Source organism: Xiphophorus maculatus, chromosome 14 (genome assembly GCF_002775205.1).
Source record: "Xiphophorus maculatus strain JP 163 A chromosome 14, X_maculatus-5.0-male, whole genome shotgun sequence".
In the NCBI taxonomy this organism is placed as follows: domain Eukaryota; kingdom Metazoa; phylum Chordata; class Actinopteri; order Cyprinodontiformes; family Poeciliidae; genus Xiphophorus; species Xiphophorus maculatus.
The window spans coordinates 20842836-20870466 of NC_036456.1; the positions used below are offsets into that span (position 1 = coordinate 20842836).

General features: G+C 47.9%; 1 protein-coding gene across 1 annotated transcript; it reads right to left on the reverse strand.

Moving 5' to 3' along the window:
- Nucleotides 1-410: 410 nt before the first annotated feature.
- Nucleotides 411-27092, reverse strand: kif1c (kinesin family member 1C). Its single transcript, XM_023346057.1, has 28 exons — nt 26497-27092; nt 14753-14880; nt 13016-13092; nt 12818-12896; nt 12628-12728; nt 12461-12526; nt 12207-12385; nt 11313-11424; nt 11005-11082; nt 10865-10930; nt 10707-10785; nt 10323-10401; nt 10100-10248; nt 9333-9443; nt 9118-9260; nt 8963-9042; nt 8495-8570; nt 7024-7103; nt 6855-6949; nt 5882-5965; nt 5057-5237; nt 4898-4970; nt 4721-4819; nt 4142-4303; nt 3787-4062; nt 3620-3709; nt 3065-3290; nt 411-2578 (listed from the first exon to the last, which is right to left on the reverse strand). The coding sequence occupies exons 2-28, from the start codon at nt 14856-14858 to the stop codon at nt 1803-1805; spliced, it is 3723 nt and encodes a 1240-aa protein (XP_023201825.1). The 5' UTR covers nt 14859-14880; nt 26497-27092; the 3' UTR covers nt 411-1802.
- Nucleotides 27093-27631: the final 539 nt, after the last annotated feature.

The following is a 27631-nucleotide window of genomic DNA, read 5'->3' on the forward strand; positions in this document are numbered from 1 at the left end:
TAACAAACATTTTCCATATTAATGTTGCAGAAACATGTCAGCAGTAAAATCTCAACTTTCCAATAAAACTTTTATGAATGACAGTAAACATCCATCATTCATGCTGCAGGTATTCATTGAGTAATAATGGAGCAGGTAGAAAGCAGCCAGCAGGGGGCGCTGCAGCAACAAAAAGACATTTAGATCTGATGAACTAATGGATCCATTTCTGATCCTGGTTTCCTGAATCCTGTTTCTGTGAAACGGCTTGGAGTTCATCTCACCTGATGCTTCCTGGGAAAAAGAAAACTATTTATATTCAACCTGAGAGCTCAGTGACTAAACGTAAAGATGGCAGCTGATGGATATTTAATGAAGCCCCGTTTTGACCCCTGTCAGCCACCGTAGCGCTGGAAGAACCACACAGCAGCAGCTTTGATTCCTGACAGTTTATTGCCATCATGTCTGCAGGTCGAGCCTGAGATTCGTTCCTGATACAACAAAACCCGACAGACAGGAAACACCGAGCGGCTCTGGCCCCCCCTCTGTGATGTCACAGCTTCAGAGGCTGTGATTGGTGCAGAGGAATGGGTGGGCGGGGCCGGCGGTGAATGTTCTGGAATCAGGGTCAAAACAAACCCAGAGAAAAAGGAAATAAAAACTAAACGTCAAATAAAAAGATGAGTCTAAATTAATCCGGAAACTCACACACCTCCATCACACACACACACACTCACACACGCACACACACGCACACACACACACAGAGCAGAAGATACACAGCGGAGCTCCTGTAGCAGCATCCCAACAACCAAACATTAGTCATGACACTTTATAATATTCATAACCATGACAGATTATGACATCATCACCAAATATGTGGGCGGGGCTAAAATACACAGCAAAAAAAAGCAAATAACTACACGAAATAAAACAGCCAATCAGAGGTGCTCCTCTCCCAGAATGCTTTGCTGCGTCTGGATTTAACCTCCACTATCTAACACACATTCATCAAACCTGCACTGCCTTCTGTATCTCACTACATCTCCCAGAATCCCCTCCTGCTAACCCTACATGACCTTCCTCCCATCCTGAGACTTTATTCTCTCATTTCCTATGATTGCCTGCGACATTGAACGCACCGTCAGCGTATTTCATTCCTTTTAAAATTCATCTCCATTAAAAAACAAATAAAAACAGAAAGATAAACTTCAGATATACACACAGCTCAGTAACACAACGTGCTCTTCTCCTAAAACAAACTCTTCCTGCTCACGTCCTGCAGGGGGCGCCACAGAGCAGCTTTCTTTGGTTTGTAGCTGTTGGCTATGCAGCGTTCAGGTGAAATGGGAAAAATCAAAGACTGCCCCATAAATGAGATGCTAGCTCATCATGTAGCATCAGAAACGCCGTCAGGAGGACTGAACATTTTGAACTGCATGATGGGAAAAAGCTCCAGTTAGCTCAGCTCTAACTACTGAACCGTCTACCGGACCAGAACCAGAACTTGATCAGACTAAACCAGCGGTTAAGAGACATGGATCCTGTTGCCTAGGCGACAGCAGAGGTTAAGATAAAACCCGACGTGCGACGGTTAAAACCCAAACAGCAGGACAGACGTGACCTCAACGCTTTGTTTCATAAAGGTGCTGAAACACACACACACACACACACACACACACACATATACCCATTCATACACACACACATACCCATTCATACACACACACACACACACACCCATTCATACACACACACACGCACGCGCTCGGTCTGTTCTCTACAGCATGAGGATCCGCAGCCAATCAGAGGCCTGCGCGGGGTCACATGACGTTCTCCTTGTTCTTCAGGTTCGGGGCGCTGAACTGCCGCCTCATCCTGGGCGGCGTGCTGAAGCCCCACCCGGCGGGCGGAGGCCCCGCCCCCAGCAGCATGTCGGGGGGGAGGGGCAGGGGGCCGGAGCGCGGCAGGCTGTGGTAGTTGGGCTGAGGCTGGAATGGTGCATTCTGGGAGTTGTAGTAGGGGTGTGGGTGGAACTGATGGTGCTGCCGCTGGTTGTAGTAGAAGCCTCCCTCTCTGTCCCCGCTGCCGCCCCGGGCCCCCGGCCGGCCCCCGCGCTCCCCGCCGGGCGACGGCGCCCTGCGCTGCCGCGGTCGCCCCTGGTGACCGCCGGGCCCCCCGCCCTGCTCGTCGCCGTGGGCGGAGCCGTCCAGGGAGCCGCGGCGTTGGCGCCGCTGGTAGTTCTGGTTGTTTCCCGGCTGGTTGTGGTGGAAGCCGCCCTGGTTGCCTTGGTTACGCTGTTGCCAGGCGCGGTGAGGGCTGGGCGTGCGCATGCGTGGGGGGGGCATAGGGAAGGGGAGGGGGAGGAGGGGGGGCGGCGTGGGGGAACCCCCGCCGTTCTCCTGGCCCCCCCCACCGTCTTCCTCTGCCCCCCCGCCCTCGCCGCCCAGACCCAGAGCCTGCAGCGCCTCGCTGGCCGGTCCCCATGACAACCGGTGGGCCGGGTTGCTCTTAAAGGGGAACTTCAGTTTGCACTCCTGGGGGGGGATGAAGCGGCCGGTACCGGGAAGATGGACGGGGACGGTGGGGGTCAGCTGACCTGCAGAGGGCGGAGACACAGAGCATGACCTCACTGTGACCTCAGCATGACCTCACTGTGACCTCAGCCAGAAATCTGAAAAGTGTGGCGTTAATTTCTCTCCAGTTGGAAACTTTTGCCCGTTCCTTCGTTCTGAAATAGTTGAACTTTATATTCAGAGGAGAGCAGCTGTTATTAAAGATTCTAAACTAGACTTAGGTCTGGACTTTGACTAGGCCAGTCTGAGCTGAGCGCGGTTGTTTTCAGAATAAAATGTTGATGACTCTCCTTCCTCTCAGTTCTGCTCTGTTTCACACTTGAAGGTTTTTGTCTTCAGTAAATCTGTGAATCGTTTGGCGCTGCTTCCCATCCAAAGCCAAGCTAGCTCGTCCAATGCTAACACATGTCTGCTAATGGCCAGGAGAAGAAGAAGGCAGTCCAGTGGTGACTAGCCTACAAAGCTAACGCTAGTTAGCCCATCCAATCCAAACCCGCTCCCTCACCAACCTGGGTTCTGGTTCTGTCCTCTCAGTTTCTTGGTGATGTTCTGCTTCTGCAGGTTCTGGATGCGCTGCTGTTCCTGCTTCAGCCAGCGGAGGCGCCCTCTCCTGAACGCAGGGTCCTCGTCCATGAGGCGTTGAACTCTGACCTCCGGTGGGTCGTTGGGGTCGTCGAAGCCTCCTCCTCCCTCCCTCTGCGCGGACTCCTCTCCTTCTCCGTTCATGTCGTCGTCCTGGAAACGAGTCAGACCAGTGAGAGTTGGGCCGGGACGCCGACAGACACCTGAGATCAGGGGTTTCCTACTCCGATCCTCAAGGGCTCACAGGTGTCCTGAGACTCTCTGTGCTTCACCTGTTAGCATCGATATGGTAGCGCTGCTACCGGCTCCAGGAGCAGAGCTCTGTAGAGCTGCACTGCTGCTCTGTTAGCTGGTTAGCCAGTTAGCTGGTTAGCCGTTAGCCAGTTAGCTGTTAGTCGTTAGCCAGTTAGCTCCAGAGTGGAGGAGAAGCGACGCATGTGAAGGTCGGAGTGGCCCTGGAGCATCGCAGTGTGGGAACTCACCTGGACAGGTATGACGCTCTCCATCTTGATCATCCTGTCTCTCAGGGCTTTGATCTCCTCGTCCTTCATGTTGTTCTGCAGCTTCACCTCCTGCAGGAGACCCAGACGCTCCTCCGTCAGCTCCTCCTCCCCAGCAGGAGGTCGAGGAGGCGGCGGGGAACACCTACCTCCAGGATGTCCGTCAGCTTGTCGATGTGAGCCTTCAGGTCGTACACCTTTCCCTTCTGCCCTCCCTCGCTGGTCTCTCCGCCGCCGCCCTCCTCGGTGGGGGGGCTCCGCTCCTCTCCGATGCCCACCGTGTCGCAGACGTCCTGGGCCACGGCCTTCCAGCTCTCCTTCTCGTTGGAGTCCTTCTTGGCGTACATGCGGCAGAGCTCCTTCATCTTGACGATGGACAGCGCCTCGATCTCCTGACGCGAGTGGCGGAAGTCTCCCAGAGCCACCTGCGGGGGGCGCCACACAGACAGGCCGTGATCCAGGTGAAACGTGTTGGTAGAGGACAGAGTGTGGTCTGTCGCAGACCTCGTAGCAGATCTCCTTGACGGCCTGCATCCTCAGGTCCTCCATGGTGACCCGCTTGGGGTCTTTGCTGATCCGCCTCCTCTGGGGGATCTGGTAGACCCGGAGGGGCTCGCGCCGCTTCCCGCTGCTGGGCAGGCCACAGCGCTTCACGATGGTCTGCACCTGGACACGACCACACGACGGCCGGTTAGGGCCCGACATGATTCACCTGGACACAACGGCCGGTTAGGGCCCGACATGATTCACCTGGACACACAGTCTCTGTTCGGATTCACACACATTTCAACTTTCCTGCCTAAACTCAGCAACAAACTCCTAACCAACCAATCAGGCGTCACTTCACACACAGATCTGTCAAAACCATTCATCACTCGTCAGTTCAGATGAAGTTGGTCAGGCTTTAAACCGATCAGATCACAGACACATTGGTTTCACTTGGTTCTTCTGCCAACCGGATGGACCCAGAACCGGATCGCTGACGCTGCTTTATTCAGACGTGGTTCTGAATAAAGCAGAGCAGCGTCTGACCGGGTCACTGATGATGCGGCGGTGCAGCTGAACCCAGATGTTTGCTCCCACCTTGTTGGCAGGAAGTTTCTCCCTCAGGGAGGAGATCAGCCTCCAGCTCTCCTCACAGGACCGTTTGTCGGAGTCGTCTCCGCTGTCGCTGTCTGCGTACTGAACAGAACCACAGGGTTAACCGCCGGACCGGACCGGACCAGCTGTTGGCCAGCAGGTAAGCTGATATGGACCCACCAGTCTGTGCTGCTCCAGCAGCAGGTCGGCCTCCTCCTTCTCCTTCCGGTACTGGGTCTCCACGTCCTGCAGCCTGCAGCACACCAGGCATCAGCTCTATCATCTCTCTCTCCGTTTAATCGTTCCTTCCTCCTCCTTTACCTCAGGCGCTCCTCCTACCTCTTCTCCATCTCCAGCTTGATGTCGATGCCTTGCTTCTCCAGCAGCTCCTTCTGAGCGTAGTTCCAGTCCTCCGGCTCCCCCTGCTGCTCGGCCGTCACGCTGCGCTCCCTCTCCAGCCTCGCCTGCTCCGGGTGGTTGAACCTGAACACGTGGTTCTTCCCCATCACGATGCGGTTACCTAGCAACGCAGACACACAAGAAGCGAGCAGGAACAGGTGGAGCGCGTTACTGTTTGATCAAACTGATAGTTATGATGAAATGTTAACACTGATTAATGATTGGCCGGCACCGGTTACTGGATCGCCTTCTTCCTCTGCTGCCATTAGCACAGATGGGCTAAAGGTAGCCTAGCGTTAGGCTAAATATAGTCTAGCGTTAGGCTAAAGGTAGTCTAGCGTTAGGCTAAATATAGTCTAGTGTTAGGCTAAAGGTAGTCTAGCGTTAGGCTAAAGGTAGCCTAGCGTTAGGCTAAAGGTAGCCTAGCATTAGGCTAAATATAGTCTAGTGTTAGGCTAAAGGTAGTCTAGCGTAGGCTTTGATGAGCGAGTGAATGGTGCATGTGAATGGGTGAATAACTGTAGTGTGAGGCAAATTCTGGTCCTCTGGTCATTTATTATTAGGACAAGCTAGCAGCTAGCTAGCATCAGTCAGTAGCCTTCCTGTCAGTTCGGGGTGTCGGCCTATCATTAATCATTAATCAGATCAATATCTGGATCAGGAGGATGTAGTCTTGATAAGGACGTGGCTTCATGAGCTTCATGGTTTTAGTTTAGAGGCAGTAAAATCACAGCCTGGCTGGTAAATCATGGCTGAAGCTCTGACCTTGCTTCAGGACGACCGCCTCGCTGATCTGCTTCCCGTTCACGTACGTCTCAGCTCCCACTAACGGCTCCAGAGTGACCACCACTGCAGAGAGGAGGAGAAGAAGAAGAGCTTTCACAGCAGAGAAACGTCTGCAGGGTTCATGTGTTCATCACAACGCTTCAGATCTGGTGAGAGGAAAAAGTTCTGAACGTTTCATCCCATCAGATCTGAACGCCAACAATGAGGAGGTTTTCTAACACGATAATCTGCAAACATTTCAGCAAAACTCTGAACTAACAATAATAACAACAATAATAATATTAATAATAATCTAAGAGAGTCTGGAGAGATTCTGACTGAAACACCAGGTGAGGAAAACCTTCTGAGTTTCTCCTCATCTGCAGTTTAGCCGATCGGTTTGGATGCTGCAGCAGCAGGGAGGAAGAGGAGGGAGGGGTGAAGGGGTCAGAGGTCACATGATCATAAAGAGACGATACCTGACAGACTTCCTGGCAGCTTTTACAGAGAGAGAAGAAGAGAGAGTCAGTGAACAGAGCCGGCAGCGGCAGCCTGATTCAGACCCAACAGAACCAAATCCAGTTTAATCAGCTGATTACTGGGAGGCGGAGCTTAGCGGCCATGATGGAGGCGGAGCTTAGCGGCCATGATGGAGGCAGAGCTTAGCGGCCATGATGGAGGCTCAGCTCCTCTGAATCACTTACTGCCTACTAGAACATCTATGAACCTAGAATAACATCAGGAAGGGAAAGAAACTCTGAGGTCCATGAAGGATTCAGATAAACACTGAGAACGTTTGACCAGCAGAGGGCGCTCTGACACAGAAAGACCTGTTGGTACTGATCAGGGAAACCGGCCAATCAGGATCCGGTTTGAGACAAACACACAGACAGACAACAAGACACTGAGACAAAAGGTCAGAAAGACAGACAGACATTCAGAGAGTCAGACAGACGGACAGACGGTGTCTGACCTTCTCCCTGGTCGTTGGTCTCACTGACAAACACACAGTGGATTTCTTTAATAAACTGTCCAGACAGCTTGATGTCCACGTCCTGCTGTCCAACCCTGAGACACAGAGACAACAGTGAGAACCAAGATGTCCTCTGAGACGTCCTGACCCCGATTGACCTCCATCTGACCTGGTGAATCCTTCCTTGATGTAGTAGAGCAGACACTCGGACATGAGCGGGTCTTCGTTCAGGTTCACCAGGTGAGGCGTCTGGAGCAGGAAGAAACAGAAATAAAACATAAAACAGAAATAAAACAAAAAATAAAACAGAAATAAAACAAAAAATAAAATAAAACAATAAATAAAACAGAAATAAAACAAAAAATAAAATAAAACAAAAAATAAAATAAAACAATAAATAAAACAGAAATAAAACAAAAAATAAAATAAAACAAAAAATAAAATAAAACAATAAATAAAACAGAAATAAAACAAAAAACAGAAATAAAACAAAAAATAAAATAAAACAGAAATAAAATATAAAACAGAAATAAAACAAAAAATAAAATAAAACAGAAATAAAATATAAAACAGAAATAAAACAAAAAATAAAATAAAACAGAAATAAAACAAAAATAAAATAAAACAGAAAATAAAATAAAACAATAAATAAAACAGAAATAAAACAAAAAACAGAAATAAAACAAAAAATAAAATAAAACAAAAAATAAAACAGAAATAAAACAAAAAATAAAATAAAACAAAAAATAAAATAAAACAGAAATAAACAGAAACAACTGAACGGTTAACCAGTGACCTCTGACCTGGCGTCAGCCTGGCAGCCATTATTAACGTCACATGGCTGCTTTGGCTCAGACAGGAAGCAGAAACTAAACTCAGCTGACTCCATTTAGACACAACAGAACCCGACTGTTTGGGTCGTTCATGCATTCTGGAGCAGGATTTCATGTTACAGAACCTAAACAGAATCCAAACAGAACCTAAACAGAACCTTAACAGAACCTAAACAGAACCTTAACTGAAACTAAACAGAACCCAAACAGAACCTTAACTGAAACTAAACTGAAACTAAACAGAACCCAAACAGAACCGCTCTCCCGTGGTTCTGTAAGGCCCGACAGTCCGGTCGACCCGGTTTATCTGGGGTCCAGTATTGTAACTTTCCTCTTTCTGAGGAGCTGAACTGTTTTCCAGAACCTTCAACCCAATAAAGATTCTTTAAAAACCATCAGGACAGGAAATGGAACTGCTGCAAGAACAGACTTCAAAATAAGAGCATGAATATAAACGTCTAACTACTTTTACCAGTAAATAACTAAAAAACAAACAACAAGCAGATTAAAGCTTTAGGTTTTATATCTGGACCAAACATATTTACGTTACGCTAAGAGCGCTAAAGGTTTCAAAGTTAGCTAGGCGCTAAAGCAGAGTTAGCTCCTCTGTTAGCGCGTCACTGAAGGAAACACGCAGCAGAATGTTCTGATCCAAACTGGAGGTTCTGGTGTTTTCCACAGGGATCCCAGTATGACCTGAATGTTACCAGTAACACCCAGTAAAACAAACAGGATGATGAAATCCAGCACAGCTCCTGGAACAACAGCATGAATTATGAATGAATGAATGTTAGAGGGTGAACTCACTCCTTTAGGGGAGAAAACTCCCAGAGTTCCTCCATCCTCCTTTATGGACACGCCCATCTCCGCCAGCAGCGACTCCCTGACAGAAACACAGAGATGAGAGGGTGAACCGGGATGAGAGGGTGAACCGTGGTGACAGGGTGAACCGGGATGAGAGGGTGAACCGTGGTGACAGGGTGAACCGGGATGACAGGGTGAACCGTGGTGACAGGGTGAACCGGGATGAGAGGGTGAACCGGGATGAACCAGGGTGACAGGGTGAACCGGGGCGACAGGGTGAACCGTGGTGACAGGGTGAACCGGGGTGACAGGGTGAACCGTGATGAACCGTGATGACAGGGTGAACCGTGATGAACCGGGGTGACAGGGTGAACCGTGGTGACAGGGTGAACCGGGGTGACAGGGTGAACCGTGATGAACCGGGGTGACAGGGTGAACCGTGGTGACAGGGTGAACCGTGGCGGCCGGTACCTCTCCAGGCGGATGGACTCGGTCTTCCTCAGCTTCTCCTCCCACGTCTCGTTCAGCTCTGCGATGATTTTCTCCGTTTCCTGAACAGAACCCAGAACCCGTCAGCGATCCGCTGATCCCTCGGCTCCAGATTAAATAATCTGGTTCCGTCCCACCATCAGCCTCTCGGCCGCTTCCTCCTTGCTGATGGTTTCCGTAGCGACCGCCTCCTCTGCGTCCTGCCCGTTCTGGGTGGGGTGGGCGGAGTCAGCAGGTGTGTCTCCTGCAGGTGGAGCTTCAGCTTCAGCCGAAGGAAAATCTGGATCCAACATGAAGTCAAGATTAATTCAGAAACTTCCTATGATGAAGATGAAGCAGTGAGAGGAGGGACCTGCGGGGGCGGAGTCTGCTGCAGCTGCGATCCCATTGGCTGTCGGGGTCAGCGGCGGCGGGGGGGCGGGGGCAGCAGGTGCTGCCGCCGCCAGGCTGATGTTGTTGTTGACTGTAGGAGAGAACAGGGGTCAGGTTTCACCGCTAACAGGCGGGAATGTCAGCTAACAACACACACACACACACACACACACACACCCACACACACACACACACACACACACACACACACAGCTGCTGTCTGAAAATAACTGCTGCTCTCACTAACAAACACAATCAGCTGCACAACATCTAGAATATTCCATAAATCCATCCAGCAGATCCAGGTGTTACTGACTGAGCCGGATTTAAAGGGACAGTCTGAACCCTATTGATTGATTGATTGATCGATTTGTTATTGATACTGTAGATGATCAGTCATGGCCGAATGCCATTAAATTACCAGATCAAACCAGATGATGGATGGATGATAACCAACTTCCAGAAAACTGAGAAACACCTGAAACACTGAGCTGCTTTAAATAAAGGCTGAAACTTTCCTGGTTTAACAAAATGTCTGCTGATGTGGAGGCTGATGATGTTTTCATGTTGTCATGTGGTGCCAATCTGCTCCAGTCCAGTCCAGCTCGGTCCGGTCTGGTCCAGTCCTCTCCAGTCGGATCCTCTCCAGTCGGGTCCAGTCTGGACGGTTCCAGCTTGGTCCGGTCTGGTCCAGTCCGGTCCGGTCCAGTCCAGTTGGGTCCAGTCCGGTCCGGTCCGGTTCGGTACCGGTGTTCTGCAGCAGCTCCTGCAGGCCCTGGGAGAACAGCAGGTTCCTCAGCCGGTCCACTTCGGCTTTCAGCTCCCGGATCAGCTTGGCGTTGGGATCCTCGTTGATGATGGCGTTGCAGCGGATCTGCTTGGCCCGGTCGGCGTACCTGGAAGCACACGGACGGGCCTGAGCGGGACGGACCGGACCGGGTCGGGTCGGGGTAATAGAGCGGGTTCTGACCTCAGGGTGCTCAGCGTTTCCTCATAGTTGATGTCAGCAGGACTTAAAGCAGCGATCATGGCCGTCCGGGAGTTTCCTCCTGAGAAACAGGAGAAACTTTAATAATCATGAAACCGTCGCTGGACTTCGTCACACCGAACGGATCGACTGGACAGAACTCTGCAGGAAACCCAAAAGCTCTTTAACAGTAAAAGCCTCCAGTTTACTGATGTTAATAAATCTGTTATTGATGTTTATTATCAGTTATTCATTAGTTTCATGAATATAAACAGGATTAATGTGATTCTGTCTGAATGTCTCTGCCACTGTTTCTGATGTAAAACAAATTATTTGACTATAAATGATTAATTAGGGTTATCATCCGTGATGACCTTTGACCCTCACCCAGATTCTCCTTCAGCAGCCAGGTGAGAACAGAGTCTCTGTAGGGGATAAAGTCACTTTTCCTCTTCTTGTTGCTTTGCTGCAGACAAACAGGAAGCCGTCAGTTTCCCATTAAAACCTTAAACTGGTTTATTTAACTGGTTTAAACATTAAGTTACCATTTCTGCCAGAGCTGATATCACTTTCCCCAACGTGGTCAGAGATTTGTTGATGTTTGCTCCTTCCTGTGTGAAAACCACAGCAAACATGAGCGATGGGATAAAAACAGACCAGCCGTGGCCCTTCAGTGACCTCTGACCTTTAGCCGGGTGCCCTTTGCCCCTGAGGAGTCTGCGCGCTCGCTGCCAGCCAGGTCCACCAGGCTGATCTTGCTCACCTGCAGAGACAGAAGGCGGTGAAGTGGAGAGGCTGAGCGACTGGACCGGACCGGACTGGACCATGGGACCGGACAGAACGGACCGGACCGGACCGGACCGGACCATGGGACCGGACCGACTGGACCGGACCATGGGACCGGACCGGACCATGGGACCGGACAGAACGGACCGGACCGGACCGGACCATGGGACCGGACAGAACGGACCGGACCGGACCGAGTGCACCGACCTTCTCCGTGTCCAGGCTGGTCATCTGGTCTCTGCGCCTCTGGGTGAAGACGATGGTGAAGACGGCGTGCGACCTGGACGACGTCTCGTTCATGTTGGTGGCAGCAACCGTCCTGCCATCAGAAATCAATACATTACCAATAATCAGAAATCAATACATTACCCATAATCAATCAGGTGGTTTAGAGACGATCAGAGAGGGAAAATCATCATCTGCTGATTTCTGTCTCTGCATTTCAGGCTCCAGACAGTCATGGAAAAACTAATTTAATACTTAAAGGATAAATTCAGTAGAAAAGATCCCAGCTGGTGACCAGTGTTCCCAGTGTTCCCAGTGTTCCCAGTGTTCCCAGCAGACATCCCAGATCAGAGCCTGAAGCTCAGAGAAATGACCAGAAACCAAACGGACTCTGGTTTTAGACTCTACAGGTTTTAGTCAGCAGGTCAAAGGTCACAGCAGGACAGTTCTAATGAGTAAAAATACCCAGAATGCACAGCAGCTCTTCATAGCGGCTGTGAGGCACAGCGATGTGATCCGAACTCATCGATACTTTTCTACTCTACAAGGACTGGAAGGAGCAAAATCCAGGTGCGTCAATGGTCTAGTCAAAGTCCAGATTGAATTAGCATTAGCATTAGCATTCATTAAATACTATGCTGTTATAGCGCTTTAGAACTAGCTTCTGCTAAATAGCATGTTGGTGTAGCAGAGCGTTAGCATAGCTAATGTCTGCGTTCAGGGCAGCTAAAGCTTCAGCTAGCTCCCACTGGTTTAGTTTGGTTTTCTATCGTCCTGTTGGACGTCCCAGAGCCAGACGCGGTCTGACTGAACTCCAGCCCGGTTCCAGCCGGGTCCAGAAGGTCCTGGACTACACAGGGTCCCGCTCAGACTGACCGGGCTTTGTTGCCTTCGTCCATCAGCTCCCGGATGTCGGTGAATCCGGTCACGGCCAGTTTGGACAGGTCCTCCACGTACGGGCCCAGGATGGGATGCTCCCGGACTCGAAGGGATCCCTGTGATGTCGGGTTGAGCAGATCCCGGACCCGCTCACAGTAGATCTCCATGTAGGACACCTGCAGGCGGAGCAAGGCGTGGACCGGTCAGAGTCCGTTCAGGGTGAGCGGGAAGGAGACGGAGACGGCGCTTACCTCCGCTGAGTAGGTCAGGTCTGGGTCCGTGTTCTGACCCGTCCGCTGGAACAGGTCCTCACACAGCTGAGGACAGAGACACATCCGGGCTCAGACAGAGTGGACCCATCCGGGCTCAGACAGAGTGGACCCATCCGGGTTCTAGGACACGTGAAGAGGACACCAACCTGGGGGATGATCCCCTCCTGCCCCGGCTCCTGCCGTCCCATCATGGTGTAGCTTTTTCCTGCTCCAGTCTGACCGTAAGCAAATATGCACACATTGTATCCTGGAAGACACCAGAACCGGATCAGAACCTCTCGACCCGACCCGACAGAACCCGCTGGAGGAGCATCAGCTGACATCAGAGGCTCTCACCTTCGAAGGCGTGCAGCAGCATCTCCTCACCAATGTCCTTGTAAACCTGCTTCTGAGACGCAAAGTTTTCATCTTCAGGCTGCAGGAACACAAACACAACCTGCTGTTGCTGCTGCGCTGCCAGGGCTCAGGGCGTGTGTGTGTGTGTGTGTGTGTGTGTGTGTGTGTGGGTGTGTGTGGGGGTGTGTGTGTTGTTACCGTAGTGTGTGACCAGTAGGAGTAGTCGAATGTGAAGGTCTTGGCTCCATCTTTGGGCTGTTTGGGGTTAGAGATGCCTGGAAGCAGAAAACACATGAAGAAGGGGTCAGAGACTGTCCAGGTGTTTCAGGATGAGGACATCCGTCTGGTCTAGAGTTAGCCAGGGTTAGCCAGTTAGCCAGGGTTAGCCAGGGTTAGCTAGAGTTAGCCAGAGTTAGCCAGGTTTAGCCAGAGTTAGTCAGGGTTAGCCAGAGTTAGCCAGAGTTAGCTAGAGTTAGCCAGGGTTAGCCAGAGTTAGCCAGAGTTAGCTAGAGTTAGTCAGGGTTAGCCAGAGTTAGCCAGGGTTAGCCAGAGTTAGCCAGAGTTAGCTAGAGTTAGCCAGGGTTAGCCAGAGTTAGCCAGAGTTAGCTAGAGTTAGCCAGGGTTAGCCAGGGTTAGCCAGAGCGTCACACCCTACAGCTGCTGACCTGCAGGTGGAGCGGGCAGTGACTGGCCCAGCATTCCCAGAACAGATGAGCAGCTCCGCGCGTGTGTGTGTGTGTGTGTGTGTAGGTGGGTGTGTGTGTGTGTGGGTGTGTTGGAAGCTAAAAACAACCTGCTGCAGCGTCGTCTATTAATATCCTGTGAGAGCGTCAGTTTATTAGCAGCAGCAGGTCAGGAGGTCACATGACGACCTGAGTCTGCTAGGGTCTGTTTTAACCTGCTAGCATTCCTCATTGGAATCAATGGGAAACGTTAGCATGCAGCTAACTGAGTCAGTCTTCACTCTTCATCATGATTCAGGTAAAATAACCTAATAATCAATAGTTTTCAGCTTTATTAGAGATGTAACAGGTATATTAAACCCTGCCAGAGCTCATGAGGTACAGCAGAGGAGTTAGTGAGATTTCTGATTAAATATAAATTTTGTATTAGTATTTCTTTACAATTGAAAGTTTTGTCTTTTAACATGAATACAATGTAACAAATGAATAAAATGAAACATAAAAATGTTTTTTCAGAGTAAAAATCTGTTAAAAGTTTGCATTTTATGCAGAATAATTTGCAGAAGTGGCTTTATTAGAATACAATATTCAAACTTATATTTAAAACAACATGATACAAAGAAGCTGAATATAATCTGTATGAATAGTAATGAGGCATGTTTCATGTAGTTTATAGTCACACCACACTTTTCAGATTTCTATGAGTAAAAAACATATTTCATGTTTTATTTCCTTCTGCCTCAGAACAACAGCTTCATACTAAAATATAAAGAAATATTTACAGAAAGTTATAAACAACGATGTAAAAGATGCAAACACATTTTAAACGATACTTTAATTTACAGTCTCTTCTGATCAATAATTATATTAATTATTAATGTTTTACGGTTTCAGGCTGGAAGCTCAGATTGTCTCTGGATCCAAACTGGTTTTAACTGAAACCCAGTTCATCTCCAGAAAGAGCAACTGGGAACTGTGGAGCCTAATAAGGACAGGAACCAGAGTGAGTGTGTTACAGTACATGGGTGTGTGTGTGTGTGTGTGTTGGTGTGTGTGTGTGTGTGTGTGTGTGTGTCTTACACTGTGTGTGTTACAGGGTGTGTGTGTGTCTTGGGGTGTGTGTGTGTCTTACAGTGTGTGTTGGTGTGTGTGTGTTGGCGTGTGTGTGTGTGTTACAGTGTGTGTGTGTGTGTGTGTGTGTGTGTGTTACAGGGTGTGTGTTACAGTGTGTGTGTGTGTGTGTGTGTCTTACAGGTGCTGTTCCCCTGCATCTGGATCACACTCCTGGCGTTGCGTCCCAGCTCTCGGGAGTTGAACGGCCGGACTCGCACCGCCACCTTCACCGAGGCGCCCGCCATGGTTTAGCTCCGCCCACTCCTCCTGCAGACAGCCAATCAGAGTCAGCAGCTTGTTCTGACCTTTGACCTGCTTTCTTCTTCTCTCCTCTGTAATCCCTGGTTGTTTCCAGCCCTCCTTCTTCTCTCCTCCTATTTTTCCAGGCTGAACTTTTCCTCCTCCCACATTCTTTCCTTCCCTTTTTCTCTTTTCTTTACCTCTTTCATTCATTTTCTCCTCCCTCGTCTTGTTTTCCTTCTTTCTAAACTAAGCTGTTATATTTCCATCTCTCTTTTCTGTTCAGACTTTGATTCTTTCATCCTTGTTCCTCTTTTTACTCAGTTTTTTCCTCTCTAGTTTTTCTTCTCTTTTCCTGTCAGATCCTCTCTCTCTCTCTCTCCTGAACTCCTCCATGTTTCCATTTCTTCTTTCTTTACATCCTGCTCTCTGTTACGTCGCCGTGGAAACCGCCTGGTCTCCTTTCACCTCTGTTTTCTGTCTCTGGTGTCTCTGTCCACATCGGGACGTTGATACTCAGCTGATGATATTGAGCTGATATTGATTATTGATCGGCTCTGGAGGAACATCTGACCTCCTCACCTTTAAACTGCTTCTGATTGATCTGATGTGAATAAATCTGAGCGTTACGTTGACCTGTGCTGAGATCCTCTAAACAGAAGATGTCTCACTCCTCCACTCCTCTTTGAACTTAAGGATTATTGTTTTTGAGTTTTGAATACTTTGAACAAGTTAAAGAAAATAAAATTAATTACTGCAGTTATAAATGGAGTCCTGTCCCTTTAAATTGCCGTTTTTACAGATGTTGGATGTTTCAGAAGGCGAACTTGGATTTTTTTTATAGCTTTTTGATTTTGGTTTGATCTTTGTTAATTAAATATCTCCTGTTTTTAACCAGTTCTGTGTTTCTGTTAGAAAAGCACCAGTATTCATGGTTTCCAGTCTGACCAGCCTGATGACCTCTGACCTGCAAACTCTCCCTGATGGTTTTCAAGCTGGGGTTTGTTGCTGTTCATTCAGGCTGTGAGAGAGAGCGAACGTTTGATCTGATAACAGGAAGTCACTCTGTCGGAGCGTTCAGCCTGTCAGTCATGGAAAACTCAGGTTTTAGAAATGTTGCCACCTTTTAGGAAATCTGAGTTACGGGATTCATGTACCGTTGCTTTATTAATGCTAGTCATGCTAATCGCTAACATAGCATGCTAAAAACCGCTTGAGTTGGGAAATGTTGGAAAGTTTTTGTAAAACTGTTTTACAGGAAATAAATAAGCTATGATTCCATCCAGATGTCAGGCTAATTTTAAAATGTGGATCAGTGTGATTTTGCCAGATGTTGTCATCACCCACGGCTGGAACAAACAGGAAGTAAAGGTTGTAAACTGACATGGAGCAGAGAGCCCTCCCCTCCAGTTTGGTTCCTCTGGTAAGGCACAGACCAGTGGATGGGGACGTTCGCTACGTCACAAATTATTCACCAAACGTTTCCCGTCTACTTCTTCAACGCTTTAACTCTAAATTCACCTCAGAGTAAAAACTTAGTTACAGAATTGATCAAATCTTTTCAAATGTTCCCATCAACCATTTCTAATTCATTACTTCAAAATGAGCATAAAAATGATGGAAATAATTTAATGAGATGTCAGCTCTGTATGAATAATCAGACTTTAATTTTGTCTCTTCCTGTAGCCGCAGATTAAAGGTGTTAGTTTCTGTTCCCTTTAAACCTTTTCCCACTTTTCTCTCTTTCTATTTGTCTCCATTACATCTGAAGGCTTTTCTAATAAAGTTTCATATATTGATCAAGTGGAGCCTCATGGTGAAGCTGCAATGCTTCACTTATGAAAGTAAATCTGTTGGTTTCACTTTGACACTCAGACAATTCTGATCTCCAAACTGCCAAACACAAAATGTTAAAAACAAAAAGTAAATATTGATAATTACTAATAATTATTCATTAATCAAACAAAATATTGCTTATTCAGCAGAAACAAAGTAACTTGTACCAGAAAACATGGAGCGGAGCAGAAGACACGGAGCGGAGCAGAAAACATGGAGCGGAGCAGAAAACACGGAGCGGAGCAGAAAACACGGAGCGGAGCACGAAACATGGAGCGGAGCAGAAAACACGGAGCGGAGCAGGAAACACGGAGCGGAGCAGGAAACACGGAGCGGAGCAGGAAACACGGAGCGGAGCAGGAAACACGGAGCGGAGCAGAAAACACGGAGCGGAGCAGAAAACACGGAGCAGAAAACACGGAACAGAAAACACGGAGCGGAGCAGAAAACACGGAGCAGAAAACACGGAGCGGAGCAGGAAACACGGAGCGGAGCAGCCAGTGTGTCTGAGTTCATCACCATGGTAACAAAGGGTCCATATAAAGTGATTGTCTCTGATTACAGCTGCAGTGAGAGAGGAGAGAAACTCACCCAGCATGCAAACGCATCCAAATGAAGCAGCTGGTCGGCAATGATGGAGCAACCAGCAACCAGCAGCAGCAACTAGCAGAAACCAGCAACCAGCAGCAGCAGGTGAGTGGTCTCTAATCATCAGTTTCTCTGACCAACACTTCAGCCGTCTGATGGTGAGCAGAAGCAGAGTTGCTGCTGGTTGCTGCTGATAGTTGCTGGTTGCTGCTGCAGTCAGATCTCTCTAATCTGGAAGATCTACATTCTTGGGGCAAATTTAATTTATTCTGCTTTTGATTTCATTTCCACGGAAAACAGACGTGTTGCTATGGTTATATAGTCAGTCTGCACAGGGAGCGGGTTTCTCTGGAAGAGACCTGAGCACACACACACACACACACCCAACCCCACACACACACCCAGACACACACACACACACACACTCGGATGTTTCAATCAGCACCAAGCCTGTCACAATAAATAATAAACTGCACAATAAATTAAAACAAACTCAATAATTCCCATTTGCATGATTTATTATTTTTCTCTTTCCACCGTTTTCAGTTTGGTGTTTTGGTCTCAACTTGCCATTTCTTTATGAAGGATAATTTTTTTACAGACTTTATGATTCATTTTATTTGTTGTTTCCTTTTTTTGATTTTATATATTTAAAATGTCTTCCATTTCCAGTATTAATTGTTCTTTAGAATTTAAAGTTTATTGACATTTGATAAGGTGTTATTGTATTATTTATGACATTATTACTATATTACATAAAAATGGTGTCAAAACAACTATATTATTGTTTATCATAATAATTTCTGGGACGATTTATCGTCCAGCAACATTTATTATCATGACCTGACAGCAGCTGGAAGTTTGATCCGTCAGAAAATACTGAACTGATCCAAACATGAGATCCAGCAAGGAGGACAGAGATCAGCCAGTGGAACTGAATGTGTTAATGTCCAACCAGGTAGGACTCATTACAGAGCGACACGCACAGGTCAGGGGAAACATTACAGAGCGACACAGAGGTCAGGGGAAACATTACAGAGCGACACGCACAGGTCAGGGGAAACATTACAGAGCGACACAGAGGTCAGGGGAAACATTACAGAGCGACACAGAGGTCAGGGGAAACATTACAGAGCGACACAGAGGTCAGGGGAAACATTACAGAGTGACACGCAGGGGTCGGGGGAAACATTACAGAGCGACACACAGAGGTCGGGGGAAACATTACAGAGCGACACGCACAGGTCAGGGGAAACATTACAGAGCGACACAGAGGTCAGGGGAAACATTACAGAGCGACACGCACAGGTCAGGGGAAACATTACAGAGCGACACAGAGGTCAGGGGAAACATTACAGAGCGACACAGAGGTCAGGGGAAACATTACAGAGCGACACAGAGGTCAGGGGAAACATTACAGAGCGACACAGAGGTCAGGGGAAACATTACAGAGCGACACAGAGGTCAGGGGAAACATTACAGAGTGACACGCAGGGGTCGGGGGAAACATTACAGAGCGACACACAGAGGTCGGGGGAAACATTACAGAGCGACACGCAGAGGTCGGGGGAAACATTACAGAGCGACACACAGAGGTCAGGGGAAACATTACAGAGCGACACGCAGGGGTCGGGGGAAACATTACAGAGCGACACGCAGGGGTCGGGGGAAACATTACAGAGCGACACGCAGAGGTCGGGGGAAACATTACAGAGCGACACAGAGGTCGGGGGAAACATTACAGAGCGACACGCAGAGGTCGGGGGAAACATTACAGAGCGACACGCAGAGGTCGGGGGAAACATTGACAGTGAGGGACAGCAGGATCGGCTCCCCATCGGTTCTGGTTCTGATGCATCTGTCCACAATAACAATAATTGTGTTTTTAAAATTCAACAATTTCTGAAGACATTTTTAAATTATTAGCATCTTATAAGTTTATAAGTTTGAAGATATTATTTATCTTTTTGTTCCTGATTACTTGCTCTAATACTTTTATTCACACTTTAATGATTTATTAACAGTTTGAGTTTTTGTTATTACATCGTATAAACTGTCATTTTTATCAGCAAAGTGAGTAAAGCACTTTGCTTTACTTCATATTTATTCTATATGAAGTGGACTTCATATAGAATAACTAAATAAAACACACTACTAAAAGAAACTATTGCTGTTTGTTGTATATATTTTATTACTACAGATGAATCTGTTGCATTTGGACCAGAACTGTAAACATTCGGGTCCAGTCAGATAATCCTCTGATTAATGGTTAAATCACACAGATAAACTGTCAGATCAATAATCCTCCACAGTAAAGAATCATTATCAATAATCACAAACACACAGCGTCAGGTTGGTTAATTAATGCCTGAAATATCGGCTGTCTGTTTTTATCTTCACTTTGAGTTGAAATCAGTTTGATCTGAAGCAGTGAGGCAACAACAGACGTCTGGAGGAGAGTGAACGTTTCAGCAGGACATTTATCTCTGTTGCACCCGATGTTGGCGCTGCGCTTTGGAAACCAGAGCAGAGAGCCGATCTGGGATCAGATTCCTGGAACGCCGGAGCAAAATTCCCTCCTGGAGACGTTTCTGCTGACACAGCGCTAATGTTGCTAGCAGCGCTAACTGCGCTAATGTTGCTAGCAGCGCTAACTGCGCTAATGTTGCTAGCAGCGCTAACGCTCCGTCCACAGAGCGTGTTTGCTCTGTCAACACGGCAACAGCAGGAACACACAGACAAGATGGTGGAAGCAGATACCGGCCTCATTGTGAGTGTGTGTTTAGGTGAGCGAGCAGACCCAGCGCTGACTTCATCCCCCAGGCATCCCAACACACACACACACACACACCCCTACGCAAACACACACACAAACCGCTGCAGCTCCCAGCAGCTGAACTGGTCGGCCCAGTTCAACCACTGCAATCATCAGCTGTTCAGACTGGAGACAACAGCTTCTAGGGAAACGTTCCAGTCGTTCTCCTCGTTGTTGTGGCGGCTCAGAGATGTAAGACGGCGGCCAATCACATTCCTGCATGCAGCCAGGAATTACACCAGACTCAAACACAGCAGGAATTACACCAGACCCTAACACAGCAGGAATTACACCAGACCCTAACACAGCAGGAATTACACCAGACCCTAACACAGCAGGAATTACACCAGACCCTAACACAGCAGGAATTAGTCAGTTTCTCCAACCTGAACCCATCAGCTGAGCTGCAGCCTGTAGTTTTTTCCTCGGTGTCTGAGCTAAATGATCTGCTGCTTTTTTCTCAGCAGTTTTTACTGGAACTAAAGAGGAGCTGCAGGTTTTCTCTGACCGTTGAGACGTGTTTCCCTGAGGGAAATCAGTTTTCTCCACTATAACGTTTCTTTATCTCGTCTGAATCCTCCTGAGCAGCAGATCAGAGATCAGAGCTGCTTTGATTCGCTCTGCTTTATGCTGCCGCCACATGACCTGCAGCTGATCTGAAGGTTTATGGCTCCATGATGAGCTGATTAGATCTGAACGTGAGCCGAACTCGTCCCACTGTCTGATCCAGGTGAACAACCAGCAGCTTCTCAGGGTTCAGATGTTCCAGTGATTCTCACTGCTCTGCCCGTTTCAGGTGTTTCCTGCTTTAATACGCCTGACTCAGCAGTTCACTAACCACTAGTTTACTGAAATCACCTGAAGCAGGAAACACCTGGAGCCTGCAGGGCAGTGAGCCTGAGGACCAGGGCTGGGAAACACTGATCTACAGGACGCAGCAACCAGGTTAGCATTTAGCATGCTAACACAGGCCTGCTGACTGTTGCTGCAAACTTTACAGACTGGAGATTAAATCCCTGATTTTAGACTAGAAGTCAATGTTGGGCAGCGCTAGTTAAAAAGCTAGCTGCGCTAACCCTAAAGCGCTAATCAAGCATCCCAGTTCTGGTAGAGCTCAATGTCAGTGAGAAACTTAGCATAAGCTAAAGCTAAAGGCTATACCACCATGGTATTTAGCATAAGCTAAAGCTAAAGGCTATATTACCATGGTATTTAGCAGCAGGCTTTAGGCTCCAGGTGTCTGAGAAAGTGTGGAGCTGAGGTGGAGGTCAGGGTGGAGCTGAGGTGGAGGTCAGGGTGGAGCTGAGGTGGAGGTTAGGGTGGAGCTGAGATGGAGGTCAGGGTGGAGCTGAGGTGGAGGTCAGGGTGGAGCTCTGGTCGTCTGCAGTGAGGTCAGCGTCTCTCCGCTCTGACTTGGTGAAAACAGCCAGAGGGAAAAGTTCTGGGATCCGGTCCGTCTGCATTCTGACCCGTGGGCCCAGATACAGATCAGGACCAGGGAGGAACGAGTTTGGACCGGTACCCAGAGACCCGGTCTGAGGTGAGCAGAACCAGCGCCAGACTAAAGGACACTGAAAGTTTGTTCCACTTTAGCGCGACTGCAGCTGATTCTTGATCTTCTTTATCTTATAAAAATGTTTTTGTTTGTTTTGGTGATTTTTCTGTCGTTTTGCTGAATCGTCTGCAGGAACCAAACGGAGGATTTTATCCTGCAAGGCATCAACTGAGAATCATTATTATTTATTAGAACTCCAGTAATTCAGATTTTACTGTAACTCAGAGATTATAGGCTTTTATTTTTCTCCTGTTCTTTCACGTCTACACAAAATATCTGTGACCCAGATTAGTCAAAACAAGGAATATTAGGGAAAAGTAAAATAATAATAATGCAAATCAGGGAATAACTGCCCAGATTAAAGAACATCCTAATCCATAAATGTTAAAGTTTCATTTTTATTGACACCATTTGGTTTCGTTGTTTGGTCTTTATAATAAATATGTTAATGATGTTTTATATGTTTATTTTACTATTAGCTAATTATCTAACTGACTGTATTATAGATGATTATCTGTTTGTTAATCTCTAATTTTGGTTTTTATGCATTAATTAGTGAAAATCAGATATAATCCAGCAGGAGTTATTTGACGTCATAATTAGTAACTTTTCTGTCCTGGTAGCTGGTCCAAACTGGATCAGAACCAAAACAGGGTTTTGAGGTGATGATGAACAGCTGGATTAAATTATAATCTGATCAGATTTATGTTCATTAATCTGACATCAGTTTCAGATGTGGACAAGTTCTGGTTCTGGTTCTGATCGGTTCTTGTTCTAACAGAACCGGCTGGTTCTCATGCTCAGGCTTCTGCAGGAATGTGATAATGAACGGTCTTCATGCCTCACACACACACACACACACACACACACACACACACACACACACACACACACTCTGCTAAAGATAGATGCCGCGCTGCAACGCCCAGACTGCTGCTGCGTGTAGCTACCCAGTCCCAGTCTGCAGCTCCCAGTCCACTGGTCCCAGTCCACTGGTCCCAGTCCGCTGGTCCCAGTCGACTGGTCCCTGTCCGCTGGTCCCAGTCTGCAGCTCCCAGTCCGCTGGTCCTAGTCCCAGTCCGCTGGTCCCAGTCCCAGTCCGCTGGTCCCAGTCCCAGTCCGCTGGTCCCAGTCTGCAGCTCCGTGTCTCTGCTTACAGGACACCGTGTTGCCTTCGTGTGCAGTAGGAAACAGCAGCGTTATTTTCAGCTGCAGGCCAAATGTTCAGCTAATTTGCTGACGATCCCAGAGAACGCCTGGACGTTTAGCAGCGAAGACAATCAAACTGAAACTGGTTTCAACAAACTGGTTTCAATAAACTGGTTTCAATAAACTGGTTTCAACCAGCACCTGTTCATTGAGGCTGCAGGAGAGCGAGAGAGAGCAGGACGTTCCAGCAGAGAACAGGAAGGCTGGACAAGCCTCTGCTTGATGTTCTGATGATGGCAGCTGGAAGTCCAGTGCTAAGCTAAGGCTCCAGGTCAGCGGTGTCCAAAGTGCGGCTCGGGGCCCATTTGTGGCCCTCTGAAGGATTTTGTGGTACAAAAAATTTATTATTTCTCCATTTGTCTACAACCACAAAATCTACAGACTTTTACTCAAAAGCAAACCCAAAAAGTCCTAAAAATAAAACTATGTTTTGTGTTTACAGTCATATTCAATACATTAGAATAAACGTTTCAGCGATTCTGGTTCGTCTAGAATCAGACGCTAACATCAGAACTCTGGGTTTAAATCTGTCTGATTGGTCAATCTCTGGCTGCAGGAACGTCAGCAGGTCTGAAATAAGCAGATGTTCCCTGTCGTTCCCTGATGATCCCTGTCGTTCCCTGATGATCCCTGTCGTTCCCTGATGTTCCCTGACAGAACGAACCTTTTCCCGCTAATGAAGGCTGAATGCTAACCTGTAGCGATCCAGACGCTACACGCCTCCAGCGGCCCGTTTTGACACCAGATCAGAGAACCGCTGTGGGAACGTCCCCCCTCAGAGTGTGAAGAACTTCCTGAACATGTGCAGAACGCTCCAGGATTTATTCTTCACTTGGCAGACAAACGTAAAAACATGGCGGACAACGACATGAGCTGCTTAGCCTGTTCGGTTTCACACGTCTGATGTGGAATATCCATCTGCTACAGGAGCACTTTGTTAATCGGTTACTGATTTATAAATGAGCTGGAAGCTAAGGGTCAAAACTGCAGGCATGTTCCACCTCATGCTACAATAACAGCGCCGTCTGGTGGCCTGGCATGGAAACTGCAGCAGATTCCAGGTGAAAACGTGAAACTTTTACTAATAAACATCAGAAAATAACCACAGCAGCCTGCTGTCCTCTGGAAACAGCAAGAGGAGACCAGTTCACCGTACTGGTCCCAGCTACGACTGGTCCCCAGTTCACCGTACTGGTCCCAGCTACGACTGGTTCCCAGTTCACTGTACTGGTCCCAGTTCCGACTGGTCCTCCCTCTCAGTCAGGTCTGGTCAGAGGTGTTGAGCTGTTGCCTGATAACACTGGAGCAGAATCCAAACAACATGCAGCTATAAATACACACACACACACACACACGCACACACACACACACACACACACACACACACACACACACCCCGACAGCTGAGATGCCAGCTAACTTTAGAGACGCTCCGAGTCTCAGAGTCCCGGTCCGGACCTGGAGGGACTCGGAGTCTCACCAGCTGCTCAGGTGAACAGCAGACGGTACCGGCTGTGATCGGACCAGCAACCAGAACCGGATCAGGAATCAGGATTAAACCTGTTGCTCTGATCCAGAGTGATCCGGGTGCAGCCACAGTGACTCCACCTGATCCTGCAGGTGTGGAAACTCCACCTGAGTGGAAACGTCCCAGTGGGACAGGAGGGTGGGGCAGAAAGGAGAGAGGGGCAGAAACCAGGTCAGGGCAGAAACCAGGGAGGGGCAGTTCTCACATTCTGAGTTTCTTTCTCATGATGATGGAACAGAGAAAGAGGAAAGCACTGCTGGTTCTGCTGAGGGTTTCCAGATTCACCTGGTTCTCTGCAGCAGGAGGTGGAGGAACGCAGAGAACCTCAGAACGTCAGAGAACCTCAGAACGTCAGAGAACGTCAGAGAACCTCAGAACGTTAGAGAACCGGTGAAACCTCAGAATGTCAGAGAACCTCAGAACACAGAGAACCTCAGAACCTTAGAGAACCTCAGAACGTCAGAGAACCGGTGAAACCTCAGAACCTCAGTAAACCTCAGGAATGAGGCGGGAAGCAGCAGATGGATCAGGAAGCTCATTATTGCTAAGTGGAAGCAGCTGACTGCAGAGTTCACTCTGAAAAACTCCATCTGAAGAGAAATCTGCAGACTGGATGGGAAGTGAATTATTCTGCAGGAAGATGACATCACTGATGACATCACAGCATAGAGAAACAAGCTGTTCTTAAAATCAGGCTGGATGTGATTTTATTAACATTCCAGCTGCTGGAGCTCAGAGTTTTTCACAGATTATTCATTAGATTATTTTTCATGATTTCAGAGCAGAACCGGGTCAGCGCTCCGGGTTCTGATCAGGTTCTGATCGCTGGATAAACTGGATTAAATACAAAAGTTTTACTTTCTCACATTATTTACACTAAAGTTTTAAACTAAAACGTCTAAAATGATCAAATGACTAAAAACAGAAAAATATTAATTTTCCTGCTGCAGCAGAAAAACATATTAATGATTAAATAGACATTAATACACGACCACTGGATCTGATTGATTATTAGGATTTTAACATGCTCCTAAAGAAAAATAACAACTAGAGTGGAAATATTTCCTATCTGTATCCAACTGGTTTCAGCCAGCTGACCGGCAGTGCTCAGCAGCAGCAGATTAAACCTCAACCTGTTTTTAAACTTCCTGACAGGAAGTAACAACCAACGTTTTTCATCACTGAACTGATATAAAGTTGATAAATATTTAATATTTTATTGAACTTTTTCCTTCTTTATTTAAAAAGCTGCTGCAGAAGCTGAGTCTGAGCTGATCAGGCTTATCAGAAATATGTCAATATTCTGATAACAGTGATTGATGTCGTCATGGCGATGAAGACGTCTCGTCAATAAATTCTGCTTTTATTTTCCTTTTCCAAGAATCCCATGAAATATGATTTCAAATGTTAATAAAGTCCAGAAAGTTTGGAAATCTGATTTCTGGAGAAAAATGTTTCCAGAAAGGAGTTTAAAAAAAAACAAAACTAAAGAAAACAAACTTTAAATCAGGCGATTTGGTGAATCTAAGATCTGTTATTTACATTATTAGGATTTTTAGGTCCTTTAATTAATAAAAAAGTGAAAAATCCAGAAAAACAAACATTTTTCCAGAATCAGTTTCTGTTTTTCATACAATATAAAAACATCCATCAGAGAACAGAGACAGTGAACTGTCAGTCAGCCAACAAGGAGAACCGGGACAGAACCCAGAGAACCAGGACAGAACCCAGAGAACCGGGACAGAACCCAGAGAACCGGGACAGAACCGGGACAGAACCCAGAGAACATTCAGACTGACTGGACCAACACATCGGATCAGAACCGGTTCATCTCCTGTCCTCTGTCTACTTGACATCAAACTTTTCTTTATGAGAAAATAATAAAAATGTTGGCAGGATTTTGATTTTTGTGTCTGATAAAGAAAATAAATATAAATAAATATAAATAATAACCGGATGATTTTATTTTCTGAATGTTTTCACTGTTTACAGAAATAATTATTCATATCTAATTATGGAAACTGTCTTTACTAAACCTCTGATTATTAATCCTGAAGGTATTACTTCTAACTTGTTCCGGTTCGATTGGACCCGGACCGGAGCTTGCCTCACCTGTACCGGAGGAAACCCGCAGTGCCGTGGGTCGGTTCACTCGGTCCACATGATGTCCTCCAGCAGCAAAACAAGTAAACAAACAATCCTGGTTCTGGTTCCGATTGGGTTCGGGCCTGTCGGTACCGGGGCAGCCGGGCGGTGCAGCGGGGGTCCGGCTCAGAATAAAACTTTATTCCCACTCCGACCGGATCTAACGGAGGATCCGGGCCGACTTTTCCCGGGTGACGTCACTGCCCGGTTCTGGAGGCCGTCAGAGGGACCGGAAGCCGGAGGGCCGGGCTGAGGGAAAGTTAGGCCCGGACCTGGAGCCAGGCAGGCCGGGCGGCGAATCACGGCGGGTCCCGGGACAGAAGCGGCTGGAAGTCGGTGATCCGTCAGCGGGTCCGGCCGGGGTCCGCGGGTCCGGTCCGGTCCGACCGGGAGGGGGACTAGTCAAGGAGAACCGGGCCCGAACGGAGGAGAAGGAGAAGCAGAGAGGGGAGAGAGGCTGAGAGGCTGAGAGGCTGGCCGGTGGCCTGGCCGCGCGGCGGTGAGTGCGTGAGGAGAGCGCGGGCGCGTCCCCGTGGAGCGGAGAGCCGGGCGGCTCCGCCCCGCGTCAGGCCCGCTCCGCCCCGCGTCAGGCCCGCTCCGCCCCGCGTCAGGCCCGCTCCGCCCCGCGTCAGACCCGCTCCGCCCCGCTCCTCCTGCGGCGGGCCAACTCTCAGAGCTGCTGCACTGACAGAGGTCTCACTCTGATGAAGATTCCTCCGTAGAGCTCCACAGCAGCAGAGTATCAAGGAAGTTAAGGATTTTGTTGTTAGGCATACAAAAAGCACCCAGAACGTTTTGACACTATTAATCTCATTCTTTTAATGAGATTAAAGAATAAAATAAAAATAAAAATATTTTGGATTTTTGGATGAAAACATCTTGGAAGAACTGCTGTGGCATTTTTAAGATACTTTTATATCAGTGGAGCCCAAAGTGGGTCCTGGAGGCCCGGCATCCTGCAGGTTCTGGTTCCCTCCCTGCTGGTACCAACAACCTTTCAGCAGGTCAAAGTTAATCTTAGGCCTCTAATGATCATCATTGGATCCAGGTGAGTTAAACCAGAGACTAAAACATGCAGGATGCCGGACCTCCAGAACCTCCA

Excerpts from the sequence above, each read along its gene's own strand:
- kif1c (XM_023346057.1), bottom strand. The coding sequence starts at position 14,858 with ATGGCGGGCGCCTCGGTGAAGGTGGCGGTGCGAGTCCGGCCGTTCAAC. Across the intron at positions 4,971-5,056 it reads AAGCTGGAGATGGAGAAGAG|GCTGCAGGACGTGGAGACCC; the intron begins GTAGGAGGAGCG and ends GGTGTGCTGCAG. Across the intron at positions 4,304-4,720 it reads AGAAACTTCCTGCCAACAAG|GTGCAGACCATCGTGAAGCG; the intron begins GTGGGAGCAAAC and ends GGTCGTGTCCAG.